This window comes from Chiloscyllium plagiosum, chromosome 16 (genome assembly GCF_004010195.1).
Source record: "Chiloscyllium plagiosum isolate BGI_BamShark_2017 chromosome 16, ASM401019v2, whole genome shotgun sequence".
In the NCBI taxonomy this organism is placed as follows: domain Eukaryota; kingdom Metazoa; phylum Chordata; class Chondrichthyes; order Orectolobiformes; family Hemiscylliidae; genus Chiloscyllium; species Chiloscyllium plagiosum.
In genome coordinates this window covers 36,487,825-36,509,793 of record NC_057725.1, presented here as the reverse complement: position 1 = coordinate 36,509,793, position 21,969 = coordinate 36,487,825, and the positions used below count along the sequence as shown (strand labels likewise).

Sequence of the window (21,969 nt, the reverse complement as noted above, 5' to 3'; positions counted from 1 at the left end):
AGACTGGAGGTTGGCTAACGTAGTGCCATTATTTAAGAAATGTGGCAAGGACAAGCCAGGAAACTATAAACCAGTGAGCTTGATATCTGGGGTGGGCAAGTTGTTGGAAGGAATCCTGAGGTATAGGATTTACATGTATTTGGAAAAGGCAAGGACTGATTAGGGATAGTCAACACGGCTTTGTGTGGGTGAAATCACACCTCACTAACTTATAGAGATGTACAGCATGGAAACAGACCCTTTGGTCCAACCCGTCCATACCAACCAGATATCCCAACTCAATCTAGTCCCACCTGCCAGCATCTGGCCCATATCCCTCCAAACCCTTCCTATTCATAATCTGTATTAGAGGTGCTGGAAAAGCCTTCCTGAACAGCTGTGCTTTTCCAGCACCTCTAATCCAGAATCTGGTTTCCAGCATCTGCAGTCATTGCTTTTACCTTCCTATTTATAAACCTATCCAAATGCCTCTTAAATGCTGCAATTGTACCAGCCTCCACCACTTTCTCTGGCAGCTCATTCCATAAACTAACCACACTCTGTGTGAAGAAGTTGCCCAACTTGATTGGGTTTTTTGAAAAACAGAGGATTGATGAGGGCAGAGCAGTGATGTGATCTTTATGGACTTCAGTAAGGCGTTCAACAAGGTTCCTCATGGGACAATGATTGGCAAGGTTAGATCACATGGGATACAGAGAGAACTAGCCATTTGCATACAGAAGACAAAGGGTGGTGGAGGGCTGCCTTTCAGATTGGAGGCCTGTGACCAGTAGTGTGCCACAAGGATAATCTGCTTTTCGTCATTTATATAAATGATTTAGATATGAACATAAAAGGTATAGTTAGTAAATTTGCAGAGGACACTAAAATTAGAGGTGTAGTGGACAGCGAAGAAGGTTACCTCAGAGTACAACAGGATTTTGATCAGATAGGCCAAGGGGCTGAGGAGTGGCAGATGGAGTATAATTTAGATAAATGTGAGGGTGCTGCATTTTGGAAAGGCTAATCAGGGCAAGACTTATACACTTAGTGGTAAGGCCCTGGGGAATGTTGCTGAATGAAGACACCTCGGAGTGCAAGTTCACAGTTCCTTGAAAGTGGTCTCGGGTAGATTGGATCGTTTAATATGTTTTCCTCTATTAGTTAGTGCATTGAATATAGAAGTTGGGAGGTCATGTTGTGGCTGTACAGGACATTTGTTGAGCCACTTTTGGAATATTGCATGCAATTCTAGTCTCCCTTCTATAAGAAGAATGCTATGGTACTTGAAAGGGTTCAGAAATGATTTACAAGGACGTTGCCAGGGTTAGAAGGTTTGAGCTACTGGGAGAGGCCGAATAGGCTGGGAGGGGCGATCTTATACAGGTATATAAAATCATGAGGGGCATGGATCGGGTAAATAGACAAGATCTTTTCCCTGGGTTGCGGAGTCCAGAACAAGAGGTCATAAGTTTAGGGTGAGAAGGGAAAGATTTACAAGGGACCTCAGGAGCAACTTTTTCATGCAGAGATTGGTGTGTATGGAATGAGCTGCCACAGGAAGTGGTGGATGCTGGTACAGTTACAACAGTCAAAAGACATTTGGATGGATATACAAATAAGGAGGGTTTAGAGGGATATGGGCCAAGTGCTGGCAAATGGTACTAGAATAATCTAGGATAACTAGTCAGCATGGACAAATTGGACGAAGGGTCTGTTTCTGCTGTACATCTGTATGACGCTGTAAGAGTTAAAAGTTATTTGTAGTTCATCTACTGTTTACAAAACGTCAGTGACTTTGGAAATAAGATTATGGGCTGTGTGGCTTTAATTGCTGAACAAACTAGTTTGGAGGAGGCCCTGTCCTACAGACTGCCTAACAAAATACAGGAGTTACAGTCCTTTCTATATACTGTGACTGACTGTTGGGCCTTTTTTAAAAAAAAAACTCCTTTTGTTTATTTTTTAAACCCTTATCATCTCAACAGATTTGTTTTGTCTTATCTGTGTGTCATTGCATAAATTTGGGATTAATTCTGCACAGTGACTTAGTCGTCAACCAGTTTTACTATGGAAAAAATCTTTACTTCCAATAACCAAATTATTTTTTTTAAAACAGAATCCTGCACATTTCCTTTATTCTGGAAAATAGTACAAAATAGAAAAAAAATGATAATTTGTGTGATTAATAAAACATTTACATTTTTGGTACAGTACAGAATAGTAGGATTAAATTTACCATCACATTACTCCCAAACTTGTAAGACATTCTCTTCATTCTTTACTACAGGCCCAACCTTGGTACAACCTGTGCTGTGATTGGTCTACAGTGATCCCCTACAGATTATGCAAAACTATAATGACTTTATCAATAAGTCAATTATGCTCAAGCCTCCTGATAACAGATGTGCAATCCATGAGGCCATTTTCTCAAATTAGGTAGTTCTGCCTTAAACATGATTTCTCCAACACTTTCTACTTTTGACAGCCAGTGTAATTTCTGATGTCAAATATATTGAAACATAGCATGTTAACAAAGTCATTCATTAAAATTCACAGCTTGTCTGTCAATGACTAATTCTTCTCAGTACACTCAAATTTTAAACAGTGAAGAAGTTGATAAGTTCAACACAAAAGGAAAAGAGTTAATAACTGATGTTTGAATAAGCTGATTATTTTTCACCCTTCAACGATCAATCTTTGTTCCCCCAATCTTTTCTACCACTATTTATCATTTGACAAAATTTTAAAAATCCTCATTAAGTAAAATTTTGAATTGCATTGTTGCTGCACTTGCAACTTCTAACAAATCCCTCCCATTCAAGGAAATAACTGGAGGTACTCAGTTTTATATCCAAGGTTTTTAAAATAAAACTTCAGTCCTATAATCGCAGAAATTTGAAGGAGAATTCTAAATCTAATCTGACATTCAATTTCCAATGCAAATCTGCAAACTTCACTGCAGTCACTCCTGAAGCAAGATAATAAACTATTAGGAGCTAACTATTCCCACCTTATAACTCGGACTAGTTCATGAAAAGCTTGGTCTACATTCAATCGAATTTTGGCTGAAGCCTCCATGTATGTTACTTTGAGCTGCCTTGCAAGTTGCTGCCCTTCTTCTGATGTCACCTGTAGAATGAAAATATAAAAAAAATTACATGTATTCTGTATTGAAGCATTTTGCACAAGTTGCATTAAGAAAATACACTGGAGAAGGGTGGTACAAGAAACCATTTGAGAACGTTTGGACCTAAATCCTGGAATAAAATTCAATCAAGCCAGTCATGGTGAACAATACTGCTTTGCCAGCCTTTCCCATGTAAAAAGCTGTTAAAATTTCAATAACTCGAGTCCCACATTAGACAGATTGGAAACATTTGTTCCATTAACATTTGTTTAAAAAGATCAAATTGAGGAAACATAGATTTAAGCTTTGAGAAGAGAGTGTTTTTATGTGGAATAATAACATGATAAGCAGTATGGTGAACAACAAATTATTCCAAGCATTGACCTTGGAAATCTAAGTTGTTCCAAATCTATGAGCTTCCCCACAAGATAATCCTACTTCAAAAGAAAAACCTTTTCCTCAGTTGAGGGATAACAAGTCAGCAGCATACAAGTAAAAAGCTAATTACCACCTCAGAACAATCTCCTCCAAAAACATTTCCTTCCCATCAGGTTTGCACTGCAGCACGATACAAGCTTCGATAGTTATAAACAGCGTCTTCGATGATTTAGATTTTCCGATAGTTAGATAGTCATTTCTGCAACATAGATGGGAGTTGAACACTGGGGCACTGCAGAATCTTCGATGCAGCTGACTAGGAACTGCCTAGCAATTGAAGGTTCTGCTGGGCAATTGCCCGACACCTTTAACCCTCCGAAAGTATCCATTTAAAACAGGGGCTTCTGCTGCAGTTAAGTAAATATTCAGGAATGGCTAGACTCGAAAGATCAAGTTTCATGCCTGGTATATATTGGTATCTCCTCACAAACATGGAGCTCTTTCTTAATGTCATTTCGCTTCTTTTTCTAAACAATCTGTATGCAATTGCCACTGCTTCAAAAATCCAGTCCTGTCATTATAATCAAAATTTCCCTCATCTATCTGGGCCTCTCCGTCTTCTTTGATTGTTAACTGCATCATCCATCTTCAATTTTCTTACTTGATTTCACTCCTATGCATTCAAGCATCTCCAAAAGGAACTTTCTGCATCCACAACATTATCTCTAACGTTAATAAAAGATCTATGATGTTCCTGTTTCTTTATTTACAAGTTGTCCCGTGGTTGCATTATCAAAACATACAAGGTCTGTTTCCAGAATAACACATACATCCTCTCTCTGCTATCAGAATACTTGTCCAAAATGCTTGGATGAGTCTTAATTTCTTCCAATTAAACACTAAGAAGACTTAAGCCACCATTTTTGGGTCACAACACAAACTCCATGCTTGTCTCATCCATAACCAGTAACCTCTAGTCTCATCTATCACAATCTAGGGAGGAGATAGCATTGGCACCAAATCATGGCTCAAAATTATTTATTGTAGAGAGATGTAATGCAAGACTGGCAGATGGCAAACATTATAGAAACATGATAAAAAGGAAGACAAACTATAAGCAGGAAATTATAGACAGATAGCTTAACACTGTTTGTCGAAAAATTAATGATCCTACTGAAAGCAGAGAGATTAGAACATTGAGAAACCCAAAAAAATTAATGAGTGGTTAGCATAGATTTCAAAAATAAATTTAATATGACTAATATAGTAAGTTTGTTTTGAAGAGGTAAGACAGACAGAAAAGAATAATGCAGTAAATGTAATTTATTGAAGACTTTGTGAAAATCTCAATAAGTTGCAATATAACAGACAAATGCATAAGGTCGGGTGATAAAAGACAGGACAGATTACCAGCTGTCTTTAAGCATCAGTGCTGATAATTTTAGAATCAACAATTTCAAGTTTGTACATGACAAAATCGATGGAAATAATCAAAACCGAGGAGTGCAATAAATTACAAGGAGACATTTACAAACTTGCAGAATGGCCATAAGAAAGGTAAGTGGGATTAATATTCAATGCTAATATTATTCACATTCTTTACAGAAGAAAATCTGCAACTGGTAAGCCCATGCCTGTCAACCCAGTTAAGTTCTCGTTATCAACACCTGGGGGTTTGTGCTAAAACTGCAAAACTCTGAGACTAAATCAAGTCTGACTTGGTCTGTCTATAAGGTATGATACTGTGAGAATGACTAACTATGTCTCAGGTACCACTATCATCATTCCTGGGTATGTCTGTCCCACTGACTGCAATCATCTATATTGGGTTGATTCTAAGTGGTATACAGCTGAGATGAAGTGCAGTGGGATTCCTTCATATCGACTCTGTACCCCAGGAAGGCTCATGGAATTAGATCAAAAATTGACAATTTAGTGAATACCACATTAACCACTCTCCAAACTCTTCAGCTGATGAATCAGTTCTCCCCATTTTGGTCAACAACTGCGAAAAAACAATAAAAGGGTAGCAAGGGTGCACAATGCACTCTAGATGGGTGGTACTATTATTGATCAAGCTCACCAAGACCGACAGTTCACAGCTATTAGTCTAGGTTTGTGGCATGTGCTGAAAGAACCAAAAACTACTTGACCTCAACCATCAACCTGGGTGCAGATGTGACAACAGTGCCTACTGGTGAGACTACATCTCAAGTATTGCATACAGTTTGGGCCTCCTTGTTTTAAAGAAGAATATAAATGCATTTGGGAAAGTTCACAAAATTAATTCAAGAGAGGAAAGGTTTGTCTTATGAGGAAAGATTGAGCATATTAGGCCTATGCACACTACAGTTCAGAACAATGACAGGAGATATAGCTATATTCTTTCACTCTTCACAAGCTCAGACATAAAAAGCCCACTGACAATTGTTCAGCACCATGTTAACTCCTCAGATATTGAAGCTGTGTTATGTCCATTAAAATTTGGACAATATCCAGACTTGGGCTGATAAGCAGCAACATTAATGCCATACAGTGCCAAGCAATGACTAAATCCAACTACTGCCCTGGACATTTAATGATATTGCTATTGCTGAATCTTACACCAACACAGATTACAGTTGACCAGAAATCTAATTGGCTTATAAACACTGCAACTACTAAAGCTTGGAATTCTGCAGCAATTAACTCACTTCATTCATCACAGATGCCTGTGCACCACCTACAAGGCACATGTTAGAACTGTGATAGAATATTACCCCCTCACATCCCCAAAAACACTCAAGCAATTTAGCACCATCCAGGACAAAGCAGTCTGCTCGACTGGCATCCCATCCACTGTGTTTAAGACTGACTCTCTTTATCACCAACACACATCTACAGCAGTGTGTACCAGCAATAAGATGTACTGCAGTAACTCATCCAAGCTCCTTCAACAACTTCCAAACCTATAATCTCAACCATCTTGCAAGACAAGGGCAGCAGATCCATGGGAACACCATCACCAGCTAACAGGCCACATAACATCCTGACTTAGATCTATAATCACCAGTCCTTCACTGCCATTGGGTCAAAATCCTGGAACTCTTCACAATTTTGGAGGTTTGTAGTTCAGATTGTAAGTTTCCTCGCTGAGCTGGCAAGTTTGTTTTCAGACATTTTATCATCACGCTAGGTAACATCAGTGAGCCTCCAATGAAGTGCTGGTATGCTGTCCCGCTTTCTATGTGTGTCTTGGTCTGTTCAGGTGGGTGATATCATTTCTGGTTCTTATTCTCACAGGTTGGTAAATGGGGTCCAAATCAACATGTTTATTGATGGAGTTCCAGTTTGAATGCCAGGTCTGTAGGAATTCTGTCCATGTCTCTGTTTAGCCTGTCTGAGGATAGATGTGTTGTCCCAGTCGAAGTAGTGTTCTTGGACACCAAGAAGGCAACTTGACATCTTCTCTAGAGAATCAGAGAATGAGTTATACATCTTGCCCTAGCCAGCCATGTTCACCTCCAACATATTCTTTTCTTTACAAGAAACAAGTAAATGGGAGACATGAAAAATCAGGGTGTATATTTCCATTGAATAGAATTAATTTAAATAGTGTAATGGAACAAAGGCACTTGGGCTTACAAATACCTAAAATATTAAAAAGTAGTCAGACAGGTGAACAAGGCCATAAAAGAAAACAAGGATATATATTTAGAGAGAGAGAACGGAGAAGTAAACAAATTATGGTACTTAGGTTAGAAAAGGCATGGAGTTACTCTACACAAAAGAAAAGCTCTGAAAAGGATCCAAAAGATTGACAATTAAACCAAAAATTGGAGTTTATCAATTAGCAGTGATTAAAGAGGATGGGTTCCTGTCTTTTGAAATGTAAAGAATGAAGAATGATCAAACACAGCCTTTAAATTTCTGAACTACTTTGATTGATCAAACAGACAGAAAAGTGTTCCTTCTGGGGGAACAAAACAAGGAGGTTGCCAATGAGATAATCAACAAATAAAAACAGGAATTCAGATGAAATCTCTTAACCACGGTGGTGAGATTGTGGAGCTCGTTACTGCAACAGCCAAGGCTTTCAAACTAAACGTCATGTAATTTTGAACAGAACTATTTTAGCTCCAATTAATTTCAGAAGCACAATAGGACTTCAATTTTACTTTTGACAGTGATTTCAACTGTGGCGTCATATTATTCTCCTTGACATGCAGTAAGCTAAAAGCATAGCTTGCAGCACAAACTAAATGAACAAAGAAAAGCAATTAATATTTCAGACTGCAACAGGTTTAAATTATGAAACGTCATGCACCTAGAACATTGTGTTTTTCCATCGAAGGTAGCGCCACTTCCTGCTTTTGAAAGTAATTTTTTATCCATTGTATTTTTAAATCACTTACACTGCTCAATTACATGAAATTACCAAGACATTTTACAACAATAATTATAGATTTAAAATTAAACACTGGGAAATATAGCACAGCAAGAGATATGCAGGGGTTACAAAAAATCAAAACACTATTACAAGTTGTACAATGAATATTTCAAATCCATAAATACATATTCCTCAAAATATACAAAGTGGCAAAGCATATACATTTATAAAGCTTCATATTTGTTCAGAAACACACATTTATAACTTTACTATTTTATATTTTCATCATTGTTGACAGAGTCAGAAACTCCAAAACCATGATTTAGACGAACAAACACCAACTAAAGCTTTCAATTAGCTGTCCAGAACAAAGTTATTTTCTGCACAAAGTTATTTTCAGCTCTTGACAACACAAGATGTTCAGAGAAGGTTTGGACAAAGTGTCACTGGACCCAAAACATTAACTCTGATTTCTCTTCACAGAGGTTGACAGACCTGCTGAGCTCTTCCAGCAACTTGTTTGTGTTTTGGATTTACAGCAACTGCAATTCTTTCGGTTTTTGCTGAAAGTTCATTGATGTTTTCCAAGTGGTTTTTTTAATAATCTATCATAGAACTCCCCCACAAATTAGAAAACAACAAATAGCATCAAAGGAAGTCATTTAAACTGCTTAGGACTGTAAACAGAATAGAGATTCCAAGCAATCCAATTTCTTTTGAAATCACCTCTAGTTTAACCATCATTGTAGGCTCAATGTTCCATGTCAGTGGCACTGATAGCATTGGGGTTTTGGCACTTATTCTCCCACTGTGTCACTTGCACAAAACTTTAAAGACTATCCATCCCAGGGCATGGTACCATCATCAGATAATGGAAACATCTTTTTGCTTGTCCATCTTGCCGAGCCTCTCACAATTTAGTACAACTCTACCAAATCTCTATTAAAACCTCTTTTGGGCCAAGGACACGAACCAGAGTTTCTCCAGTTTTTCCTTGCAGCTACAATCCCTCACTCCTGGAAATATCTGGAAATAACTCTCTTCAACCTCTCCAGCATGCTTACATTCTTCAGCAATTATGCAACCAGAGTTGGACACAAAAATCTAATTGTAGCCTAATCGAAAGGTTGAGCATAACTTTGCTGATTTTGTACTCCACCCTTTAATTTATGAAGACCACAATCCCATATTTATTATCAGAACTAAATTTATAATGCAAGAGTTCTGTATGGAGGCAGGGAAAGTTAACATTAAAAAGCTTCAGCATTCTCAAAAATGAATTTTAGTTACTTTGACCAAAGTTCAAAATTTAAGATGACGATCATAAAAAGGTGCATTTGTAATGCTTGTTGCCAAAAGGATTTGCTATTTTAAACAAAACAGGCTATATTCATTCTGACATTTCAGGACACATCAGGAGGCCACACATGAGTGAGCCATTAAAATCAAAAACCCCAGGATTTGCAGAACTTGCATTTTATCAGGATTCTTTCATGTGAACAGAGACAGTAAAGTTCAAAAATGTCACTTCAGAGCGCTCACCTGCCTTTGATGTTCCAGGTCAGCTTTGTTACCCACTAGGATCATAGGGAATTCATCACGATCTTTTACTCGAAGGATCTGTCTTTGGAACTTGTAAATTTCTTCAAAGCTGTAAATGAAAAGAAGATTGCATAACTTGTACAGTGCCCCCTAATCAAAGTCTCAATTCACTGAACTGAATAGTGAAACACTGCACATAAGTTGAAGAATTATGTTTCGCTTCACAACCATTATTTGGGTTCAAGTAAAATCCAATTAAAAATGTAACAAATCAAGTAAAGATGAATAGTTATGAATGCTCATCAGTTACCAAGCATTTATTTTAAAAAATTACACACTTCACATTTGATCCATATAAATGAGCAAATGTAGTTATCACATCCAATGCAATATCGATGTACAACAAATTAATTATAACATTTCACTTAAATCCTCTTGGAAATCACTGAGCACCATTTAAATAGAGTAATACATCCCAATTTTAATTTGAACCCCAACTCCTCAAACTCTCTCAGCAGCACCTGGTTTCTGTCTACCCAAGTTGTTCGTTCTTTGGTCAAACATGACAACTTGATTCTCCTCCTCTGCTTCCCAATTTGTTTACAATGAGATGATATCTTTAACCAACACATTAAGCAGGCAACATGATCTTCAGACCCATTCTTATATTAACCTGAAAGGTTAGTTAACAGCTCAAAAAGTCAATTATTCGCTAAATAACCACAAAAAGCAAACGCACTGTCACTTACGAACAGTGAAAACGAGACTTTCCACTCCACAGTAAACACAGCATTGCAAACTTTCTCCTTGGTCTTGTTTTTAAGCATACCTTCCTCTATCAGTGACAGAGAAGACGAGCAGAAAACCTTCCCCTGTTCTCATATATTGCTCACGCATGGCTCCAAACTCCTCTTGTCCTGCTGTATCTAAAACTAGATGGCAAAATAAAAATTCCACATTATGAATGATTCAACAAAGCAGGTTACAGGAAATATCGACTAAGTAACAGAGTTGCATTGCACAAAAAAAAGATTAACTACTGCATTTTCGCGAAAAGAATTAGTTAACGGTACTTACATCAGACATCATGTCAGATGCCAGAATGCAAATGTCAATTTGCAAAACCATAAGCATTCAGACTTTAAGTGCCATGCAAAAGAGCAGAAATGTGTTGGGGAAATGGCAGATTTTTAAAATATAATTGCACAACCATCTTCACAGGCAAATTTCACATTTTTTTTTCAAAAAGTAGTCCTGCAGTTTGAACTAATCAAATGTTGGCAAACCAGATCCTTTTGGAGTTCTAAGATCAACAGAAATTGGACCAACATTTAGCTTGATATACTAAATAACTTCCTTTTGCTTTTTAAGTCATCAACTATTTATTATTAAAATAAATGCAGGCAAAATTAATTGAAAGTCAAAATGTTCTTTTATTTTGGCCATTAATTGAAACCAACAGCACACGAGTTAATTAAATTCTTATCACAAGATTGGCATTATTGTTGCTGTTTGTGGTTTATATAAATGACTTAGACTTGAAGGTTAAACAGTAAGTTCATACGTAATACAGTTTACCATCACAGCAACGTTTGGGAAGAGGCTGGTCAGTGGCAAATGGAATTCAATCCTGATAAATTAGGTGATGCACGGAGGCAGAACAAACAAGGCAAAGAAATACATGATCAACAGGACGACTCTGGAAAGCACCAAGGGTCAGAGAGGCACTTGCGTGCATGGACACTGGTCAATTAAAAGGTATTGAGATAGGTGGATAAAGTGGTCAAGGTGGTATATGGGATACCTGCCTTTATTAGTTGAGGCATAAAGTTTGAAACTAAGGAGGTTATGCTGGGAATAGCATAAAACATTATTTAGGTTGCTGTTAAGAGTTCTGGAATTCATATTATAGGAAGGTTTGATAGCACTGGAGATCTAGCAGCACGTTACTTGGGCTGCTTGAGTGACAAAGAGAGATTGGACAGGTTGGGCTTGTTTTTCTTAGAGCAGAGGAAATTGAGAGGGAATATGATTGACGTATATAAAATTTATGAAGGTCATAAGACAATAGATAGGAACAAGCTTTTCTGTTTGAGGAAGGGGGCAGAGATTTAAGCTAAAGGGTTGAAGGTTTAGTGGAGATGTGAGAAAAAATGTTTTCATGTAGGAATCTGGAATTCTCTGCCTGTAACGGAGAGAGAGACAAGAACCCTCATAACATTTAAGAAATGTTTAAATGTACACTGCAATTCCAAGTCACACAAGGCTACGAGTAAAGTACCGAAGAATGGGCTCACAATAGTTAGGTGGCTGTTTTGGACCAACACGGACATCATAGACCAAAGGGTCTTTTTTCCAGTGCTGTAGACCTCTTATGACTATGATCATCAAGTTTGCCTTTAATGCAGATCATAAATCAATACTATTTTATTGAAATGTAATTAGTCTCAATTATTTCATACCAGCATAATTATGAAAATTCTAATATGAATAAGCAGATTGCATCTCTGAACAATATAAAACTAGCCATGTGTTACAGTTAGTAAAACTTCATAGTTGGCACTGAAGTTGGAGTCAAGTCTATTTTTCATTCAAAACCAGATTCTCTAATCTAAAAAGGGCCAAAACTACATAGTGCAGTGCCTGGATTTTCGAATGGCCAGACAATTCATTCCAGTATAGATGGATGTTGCACAGGGACCCTGTGGGATTGCCAATCTAGCAGACTCAGGGAAAATTGAAGATTCCACTGGGCAATTACCCTATGCCCGAAACCCTCCAAAAGTCTCAATTTAAATTAGAGAATTCAGTGAGTTCTGACGAAATAGAATAAATAGTTTGTTAGGAAAGGTTGCACTTAAATACATGGTCCAACTCCTGACAACTATTCAAATTGCCCAATTACACCCCTACTCAGGACTATTTACACCTGCCCAGCCCTGACCTGACCAAACCCTCTTCATCCACCCCCCCAACTCCCTCCACACTCTCCCATCACTAGTCCACCCCAAACCCAACATCCCCCTGAACCTGCCCCTACCCTAAATACTGCATGATGCACCAAGCTCCCTTGAAACTTTGCAATCCCCCACATGCCCACTTTTTTTTTAACATGTCATGTGCCAGCAGCAAGCAAAGTGATTGCCTGCAATTCTGGACCTTGAAATTCAAGAATATGACAACTGATCGCTTCAGGGCATAGGTTGTTTTCCTGAACAGTCTGGCACTATGAAAAATCTGTCAGAATGTAACTCTACTCCACATTTCTTAAGGGCCACAATCAGAGATTCTTCTCAGAAACACGGAGCTCTCTCCTTTTGTATACCAAAGGGACAGGAATAACCGCTTGGAAAATCCAGCCTATGGTTTCCAAATAATTATTCAAGCATGGTTTAAATTCAGGGATCACCCTAATCTTGTACAAGGATACCCATGTCATAGTCTGCCCAAAAAACATGAAAGCACACGGTCAAACGAATTTCAGATTACTTACTGTCCAATCTTGCTGCTCTGTCATCAATAACACATTGCTTGGTATAGGAATCTTCAATTGTTGGGTCATAATCTGTTACAAAGTAAGACTGTAAAACAGTAATAAGATGAGAAAATTGTTTCCTTCAAAAGTCCATTGACCCCCCCCCAAACCCATTTTAGTACAATTTTATGTTCACTTGTAGAGAATTGTACGTACTGATAATCCGAGGCAGCTATTAAGCTAAATGCATTGCAGATTGATACAGCACGGAAGTATACTACCTTTCCAAGAGCTGCAATTCTCTCATTTCCACTCGCATTCTTTTGTCAATTCCCCAAAATCCCTTCTACTTAGCACGTAATTGTTTTCCAACAGTAATCAAAAATTCAAGCGCTCACCTTAACCAAATCCCCATTAAACAGACCAACTCCATGTATATCAAATTTCTCTCAATCTGCTTTTCCTATCAATGGATATTTTAAAATCAAATATCTTCATGTCAAAACTACTCGGAACACTTGATTTATATTAATTCTTAAACACTGTTGAAAAAATCAAGTTGCTAGAGCCCTTTTTGGGCCAAATTCCAAACAATAAACCATAATTTATGGATAGGAAATGAAATCTTCTTGGCTTTCCCTACCTCAAAAAGAGACTTCTCATTTCTATGCTGCAGCGCCTTTTGTGACCATAGGGTGTCCCAAGGTACTTTACAACCAAAGCATGTTTGAAATATTCATTTCGATCAGAATGTAGGAAATGCAGCAGGCAGTTATATCCATAAACTCCCACAAAGTACCATGTGACAACAGTCAAGTAATTGGTTTTTGTGACATTGTCCAGAACATTGGGGATAACCTCCCTGCTTTTTGAAATAGAGTTATGAGATCTCTTACTACCACCAGAGGTGGTAGACAGGGCTTCCATTTACATGTTCATCTGAAAGATGAGGCTCCCAACAGTGCAACACTCCTTTCATTACTTCACTGGAGTTTCAGTTTTAATTTATTGTGGTTTATTCCACTTCAAGGATTACATACAAAAAAGTCAAGGCTCCGACTTTGTACTCCCAGTACCTGAGTGGATGCTGCACCATCAAACCTGCCATCTTTCAGATGGAGTATTAAACAGAGATTTGCTCTCTCCAGTGATGACCCAAGTTTTTTTCCAATAAAAAAGGGTTATTCTTGAGTGTCCTGGTCAATATTTATCCTTCATTTCAACATAAACATATTATCTGGACATTACCATGTTGCTGTCATTGGAGCTGCAGTGTGCCAACTATTTACCACATTTTTTATTTTACAACAGTGACTTCACTTCAAAATTATTTAAGTAGTCGTGAAATTCTTTGAAATGTTCAATGTTGTCATAAGCACCATATAAATGCAAATCTTTCTCCAAGTGCAGATCACAACTGTCCACATCAAATTCTGTTTGTTACCTGACGAGTCCGAAAAGTCACAAAACTCCTTTCAGATTATTAAGCTTCTCACTTTGTATCTTTAAGGAAGCTCCAATATCATATTCCTTAGGCACAAGCCGAAGTTGTATCTTGGAACCTTAACTCAAAAATAGAGGCATCACTCACATTTATGGGACACCAGCACCAACCTTTCCTCAACATGAGCAAAAAACATGACTCTTCAACGATCAGCCATCAGCTCTCAATGTTTTTTTTTCTTACGCCATACATTGTTTTACCATTTAGTCACATTCTAACTTAGAATGTAATTTAAATTCAGGCTTCACAAACTTGCGGCAGTTTAGATACAGTATGAACAAATAAAAAGTAAATTGGCTTTTAAGTGATAGAAGCTCCAAGTCGGCAAAGCACATATTAAAATATTATCAATCTCATTATAAGGTCAGCACCTTCCAAACATGCAACCTCTACCATCGAGAAGGACAAGGACAACAGATATTTGGAAACAGCACCACCTGCAAGTTCCTCCCCAAGGAGCACCCTTTCCTAACTGGGAGATATATTGCTATTCCTCCAGTGTCACTTGGTTAAAATTCTGGAACGAACTGCATAATGGCACAGTGGTAAAAAGCAGCAGCTCACCATCATCTTCAAGGGCAATTAGGGATGGTCAACAAATGCTGCCCTTGCCAGGAGCACCCACATTCCATATATGAAATTGAAAAAGGCAAGTGAATTACACCATATAATTAATTTAGAATACAACAGAGGGCGAACATTCTTCCCCCTCTCTCCGCACTGGCTGTGGACCTTCGCCTGATAGAGCCCATTTTAACATAGCTACATAATAACTGGAATGTCTATTGACTACTTAATTATACACAGTCAATAGCAATTCTATGCAAAGAAAATGTAATAAGCCAACCTACACTTCCAAGAAAACTTATTTAAACTAAATCACCAATAACTTAGAAAAACAATTCTGGTTATAGCTCATTTATGAAGATGAATTATGAGCCAATGAAACTTCTTGGGTTTTCATTCAATATCAGAGATACCCAAACCTCTGTTCACTCAGACAGGTGAGCTATCAACTGAACTACAGTTATCATGTGCTGGGAAATGCCACGCTCCCCCAACAACCAGTGTGCAGCCTATACACATTCTCACAGTCTAATATCCTTTGACAAATCTGGAATGAATACTTTAGAGAACTAAACAGTACAGCGCCTATATACTGGTACTATTGAGATCTGGACTCAAATTAGGGGTAAACAATGGCATTGTGGTATTATCGCTAGGCTACTAATCCATAAAACCAGATAGTGTTCTGAAGACCTGGGTTCAAATCCCACGAGAACAGATCGTGAGATATGAATTCAGTAATAATCTAGAAATAACAGTTCAATGATGTAATCATTGCCGTTGTCAAGGAAAAACCCACCAAAGTTAGCAAAGGAAACAGCTACCCTTATACGAGGGAGGGTGGATGCGCTTTGGAGGGTCAGTGTGGACTTGAAGGGCTGAATGGCCTGGTTCCACACTGTAGGAATTCTAGGATTCTACACTACACATGACTCCAGACCTACAGCAATACAGTTGGCTCTTAACTTGATTGTGGGCAATAAATCTAGTCAGTCATTGATCCACACATCCCATGAATGAATAGAAAAAAATCAGCCCAAAACGAAATGATCATACTTGCCTCACCATAAGTGCCTATAAACAAACACTAAAAACAGTCTTAATCCACTCTAGTTTCAACGGGGGTGGATATTGGTCTGTGTACAAAGCATTCCTAGTTTGAACTGAAGTGAAGGAATGATAGCATTTTTGATAGTGAGAAAATGAATGTTATGCTGGTGCATGGTGTCTGCACATTTTTGGCAATGCAGAGGCAGCTTTAAATACAGACATTTGTTGAGTCATACCAGAATTGTTGATATTGCTTGTTGCAAATACCGGTTCCTTAAGCTGTTAAGAGTCCCATTCTCCAGCAATATCTTTCTTAGAGCAAGCACAAGACATGTACTTCAAACAACTCTACACTTGCAATATAATGAAAGCAATGTTGTGCTTTATTACCCACATTTAAGACATTAAGGTAATTCCTAATGTTTGCTGAAATACTTTCAAAATTAATGATACATTGACCCTATTTTCTCAGTAGTAGCAAATCTATTAATTTCTTAAATTCAGAAATATTGGACATGCCAAGCAAAAAAGAGGTTCTTTGACTTGTTAACATCAATAACTAATATCATGTGTACCACCTCAAGTGCAGATGGTACACATGATATTAAACTAGTTTTAAACTTAGTTAGTGAAGCCTCAGTAGTGTCCCCACCCCAGATCAAGAGACTCTGATTCAAATCCTATCTACTCCAGACGTGTAATAACATCTCTGAACAGCTTGATGAGAAAATAGGTTAATGAATAATACTCAGCAAGTTGATCACATCACGTGATATACCCTAATTGACACAGTAATCAAATGGTGGAAATTACTTAGAACAATGGGGAAGCAAGGAGACAGATGATCCAACAATCCAGACTGTAGAAGGAATCCCAAATGAGCTAATGATATAGACACCAAAATTGGCGTAATCTGTTATTCTGGACAAAGAATGAAGAGTCACATCAACTACCTTGACCTTCTATTCCTTTGAAGTGTCAACCCTGAAACAACAGTACAAATTAGTAATTAAACTATACAGAGGCACAACCATTGTGTGTGTCAAACAGAAGCAACTAACTCATCTTAATGGTTTATAAGGCCAGAAGATATAGTCGTTCTGGACCATTTGGCTCTACAAGTCTGCTCCACCATTCAATCATGGTTGATAGCTTTCTCAACTTCAATCTCCTTCCTTCTCCCCATAACCCTCGGTTGCCCTACTAATCAAGCAGCTATCACTGTCTTAAATACAGTCAATAACTTTACTACAGAAAGCTGTGGAAACAATGAGATCCACAGATGCACCACCTCTGAAGGGTTGTCCTTTCACTCAGAGGCTGTAACCTCAGATCCTAGTCTCTCCTACCAGTAGAAACGTTCTCAACATCCACTCTATGACAGGAGATAGATACAGCTATCCAGAAAGTGATAGCGCAGTCTGCTCATTTTCAGATTTAAAACAAGAGGGAAATTTACAGCTTGGGTGGTAGCATAACACTCCGTGTTATGTTGAAGGAGTGAGGGAGCCTTAGAAATAGGCACATCTTAAATTGATGAAGGGATTTCACTTCATCTGTGTGACTAATAAGGTTTATTTTTAGTTAAAAATGTACATAAACTTAGTGATGAAAAGCTTCAATTTTCAAATACTGTTGGGACATTTTAAATTAAAGATTTCTTAACAAAGGGGTGTGTGACACAGTAGCAGAGTCCCTACCACAGGCAGGAAGCTCAGAGGTCAAGTTCCACCGCAGGTTGTGATAGTCACACAAGGGTCTCAAAACACATCTAAATTGTTGTTGATAATAATTATTTTTTTTAAGTAGACATGCCACAATGTAGTTTTAAGAAAAAACAGGAGCGAATGGAGATGGTAGTTGAGACACATTTGAGATCACTGAGTCCAGCACTGGCAATGCACTGAAGACAAGGATGCAACACTGATTGGTGAAAGAATGGCCAGAAGGTTGTAAAAGGTTAATGGTAATATGTAAATAGGATTGTCTACGTTCGTGATGGAAAATCACAGGATGACCAGAACTGCTGGAAGATCCCATCTGCCAGCACCTGGCCCATATCCCTCCAAACCCTTCCTATTCATATACCCATCCAAATGCCTTTTAAATGTTGCAATTGTACCAGCCTCCACCACTTCCTCTGGCAGCTCGTTCCATGCACGTACCACCAACTGCATGAAAAAGTTGCCCCTTAGGTCTCTTTTATATCTTTCCTCTCTTACTCTCAACCTATGCCCTCTGGTTCTCGACTCCCCGACCCCAGAGAAAAGACTTTGTCTATTTATCCTGTCCATCGCTCTCAATTTTGTAAACCTCTATAAGGTCACCCCTCAACTCCGACACTCCAGGGAAAACAGCCCCAGCCTGTTCAGCCTCTCCCCATAGCTCAAATCCTCCAACCCTGGCAACATCCTTGTAAATCTTTTCTGAACCCTTTCACGTTTCACAACATCTTTCCAATAGAAAGGAGACCAGAATTGCACGCAATACTCCAACAGTGGCCTTACCAATGTCCTGTACAGCCGCAACATGACCTCCCAACTCCTGTACTCAATTCTCTGACCAATAAAGTTAAAAATCACACAACACCAGGTTATAGTCCAACAGGTTTAATTGGAAGCATACTAGCTGTCAGTGATAGTTTCACTTCTTTCACGTGTAAATCACAAAAGCTTTTTTTCTTCAGAAGTTGCATACTCGGGTTAGCTGTTAACAATGGTGATAGCTAGACAATATGTTGAAAGTGTTGGCCCCCTGTGTTCTCTAAAGATCATGGCATAGACAGAGAGAACACAGGGGGCCAACACCTTCAACATATTGTCTAGCTATCACCATTGTTAACAGCTAACCCAAGAATGCAACTTTTTAAAATAAGGTTTTGTGATTTACACATGAAAGAAGTGAAACTATCAGATTCTTACAGATGAAAGGCTTAACAGACAATCAATTTTTCCATGTATAATTTCAGTTACATCACACTGTAAATTTTTGCTATAAATTCTGTGTTACGATCGAGCCCTCCACTATCACCTGATGAAGGAGCATCACTCTGAAAGCTAGTGTACTTCCAATTAAACCTGTTGGACTATAACCTGGTGTATGATTTTTAACTTTGTACACCCCAGTCCAACACCGACATCTCCAAATCCTGACAAATAAAGGAAAGCATACCAAACGCCTTCTTCACTATCCTATCTACCTGCAACTCCACTTTCAAGGAGTTATGAACCTGCACTCCAAGGTCTCTTCATTCAGTAACACTCCCTCGGACCTTACCATTAAGTCCTGCAAAGATCTGCGTTCCCAAAATACAGCACCTCGCATTTATCTGAATTAAACTCCATCTGCCACTTCTCAGCCCATTGGCCCATCTGGTCCAGATCCTGTTGTAATCTGTGGTAACCCTCTTCGCTGTCCACTACATCTCCAACTTTGGTGTCACATACAAACTTACTAACTGTACCTCTTATGCTCGCATCCAAATCAATTATGTAAATGACGAGAAGTAGAGGATCCAGCACCGATCCTTGTGGCACTCCACTGGTCACAGGCCTCCAGTCTGAAAAACAACCCTTCACCACCACCCTCTGTCTTCTGCCTTCGAGCCAGTTGTGTGTCCAAATGTATTCCATGAGATCTAACCTTGCTAATCAGTGTCCCATGGGGAACCTTGTCAAATGCCTTACTGAAGTCCATATCGATCACATGTGGATCAATCGTCTTTGTTACTTCTTCAAAAAACTCAAGCAAGTTTGAGAGACGTGATGGAGGGCAGGGCAGTCCAAAACTAGAGGGTATAGGTTTAGGGTGAGGGGGGAATAATTTAAAACTGACCTAAGGGACAACCTTTTCATGCAGAGGGTGGTGCTGTTACAGGAAGTGGTGGAAGCTGGTACAATTAGAGCATTTAAAAGGCATCTGGATGTGTATATGAATAGGAAGGGTTTAGAGGGATATGGGTGAAATGCTGGCAAATGGGAGTAGGATATCCAGTCAGCATGGATGAGTTGGACCAAAGGATCGGTTTCCATGCCCTACAGCTCTATGGCTCTATATAGAAGATGTGCATCCTGCAGTACAACATTTTAACAGTAATCTTTATGGACAACAAGCACTCCTGCAACCTGGATCAACTACAAACCAAACCAAACCAAACTGGATACCAATCAGAGAACATAACAGGGCCTCTGGTCATAAGCTGAAAGTTAAAGTAAAACTATTGCAGGGAAGGTAGGGATGCTTTACATATTGCACAAAATCTTTTAACACTGGATAAAAAGTTTGTGGATTTCAGGTGCTAAAACTCAATGTTGTAAAAGCTATGTGCAAAAAAAGGTATGAAAATAACTCCATCTTAAACTTGCCCAGAATAATTATTTTTGATAGGACACTCGCTGGGGGAGAGCGTGCTAGAAGTGGTGCACTTGGTCGGAAGCCAAGATGTGCATAAACATTGCCAGTTAACAGACTGTCATAACAATACAATATGACTTTTAAAATGTCTCAAATTGAGGAATGCCATAAATATCCAGTATTAGTGATTCAGTCTGCTAAAACCAAGCATGTGACAATCTGTATGATACACAGCCATTTGGAAAGCTTATAGTCTTTCGTGGAAACAACTTTCTATAAGACTGTGCACAAGGGAGCTTCTGCAGTTTTGTGAATGAGTAATTTGTGGGTGGAAAAGAGATCCACTGGAGTTGAAATCTTAAAACTGTAAAAGACATGTACATATGCTGGACTGAAGTTGGCCAAGCTAAAATCTCAAGAGATGTTGAGCCCAAAGACCAGAACGTAGGAATCAAGGAACGGCCCACAAGTCTCAGGATTAATGGGAAAGACAGACCAGCATGCATTGAACCTTTGCAACTTATCATACCTCAAATAAGTGAAACATCAAATGACTTATCTTGATTTTTGCCAATCATGGTTACTTCAGGACAAGAACGTTCTCACTTCAGAATTGATATCAAAGTCCAAATCTTTATATTAGTGCTCTAACCAAAGCAGGAGGTGGTAACATTCAGCTAGACCCAAACAATGAATAGCATTAATGCTTGCACTACCCTGTAAATCACGACTTAAATGCTAACTTTTAAATGATCTATTGCTTATTGACAACAAAATAGCCACCATAAATTATACTGTCAGTTTCAAATCATTTGACTCATCTTCAATAAATTAGAATACCATATAATTGACAACCCTGTCAGAAGACTGATGAACAGTAGTTTGCTGCTCACAATTAATATTAGAGTCGCCCTACTTGGCCAGCAAGTCACTTGGAAAAGAATGCTCTTCAGGGACCAGATGCAATTTGTGTGTCACAAACTTGTGTCTCAAGGTGATCCATGCGACCAAGAAATGGAAATCTGTTGATGCCAACAGACATCCAGAAGTCACAATTTAGTAGCTATCATAAGTCAAGACAAATGTTATTTAACATCAGACTTGCGGAACATTTCAGGTAGCCCACCATAAAATTATAACTCCACAATGGAGGTTCTCACATGACTGAATGATCACTGTTGGAAATGTGTTGCTGGAAAAGCGCAGCAGGTCAGGCAGCATCTAGGGAACAGGAGAATCGACGTTTTGGGTATTAGCCCTTCTTCAGGAATGAGGAAAGTTGGTCCAGCAGGCTAAGATAAAAGATAGGGAGGAGGGACTTGGGGGAGGGGCGTCGGAAATGTGATAGGTGGAAAGAGGTCAAGGTGAGGGTGATAGGTCAGACTGGGGTGGGGGCGGAGAGGTCGGGAAGAAGATTGCAGGTTAGGAAGGCGGTGCTGAATTCGATGGATTAGACGGAGACAAGGTGGGGGGAGGGGAAATGAGGAAACTGGTGAAACCCGAGTTCATCCCTTGTGGTTGGAGGATTCCTCGCCGGTAGATGAGGCGTTCTTCCTCCAACCTTCGGTTCGCTGTGGTCTGACGATGGAGGAATCCAAAGACCTGCATATCCTTGGTGGAAT

At 38.8% G+C, this 21,969-nt stretch overlaps 1 protein-coding gene across 6 annotated transcripts in view; it reads right to left on the bottom strand.

Moving 5' to 3' along the window:
- The window catches only part of rras2 (RAS related 2), a 111,504-nt gene that overhangs the window by 6,446 nt on the left and 83,089 nt on the right, over positions 1 to 21,969 (bottom strand). For 5 of the 6 annotated variants that reach the window (XM_043705823.1, XM_043705818.1, XM_043705821.1 and 2 more), the window contains exons 2-5: positions 12,892 to 12,979; positions 10,228 to 10,330; positions 9,399 to 9,507; positions 2,993 to 3,111 (exon numbers count right to left, since the gene is read on the bottom strand). In XM_043705823.1, coding sequence (XP_043561758.1) covers positions 2,993 to 3,111; positions 9,399 to 9,507; positions 10,228 to 10,295 — 296 coding nt within the window. In that variant the 5' untranslated portion in view covers positions 10,296 to 10,330; positions 12,892 to 12,979. Of the gene's footprint in view, positions 1 to 2,992; positions 3,112 to 9,398; positions 9,508 to 10,227; positions 10,331 to 12,891; positions 12,980 to 20,118; positions 20,124 to 21,969 lie in introns of those variants that run through there. The other variant, XM_043705822.1, reaches the window with a different exon arrangement.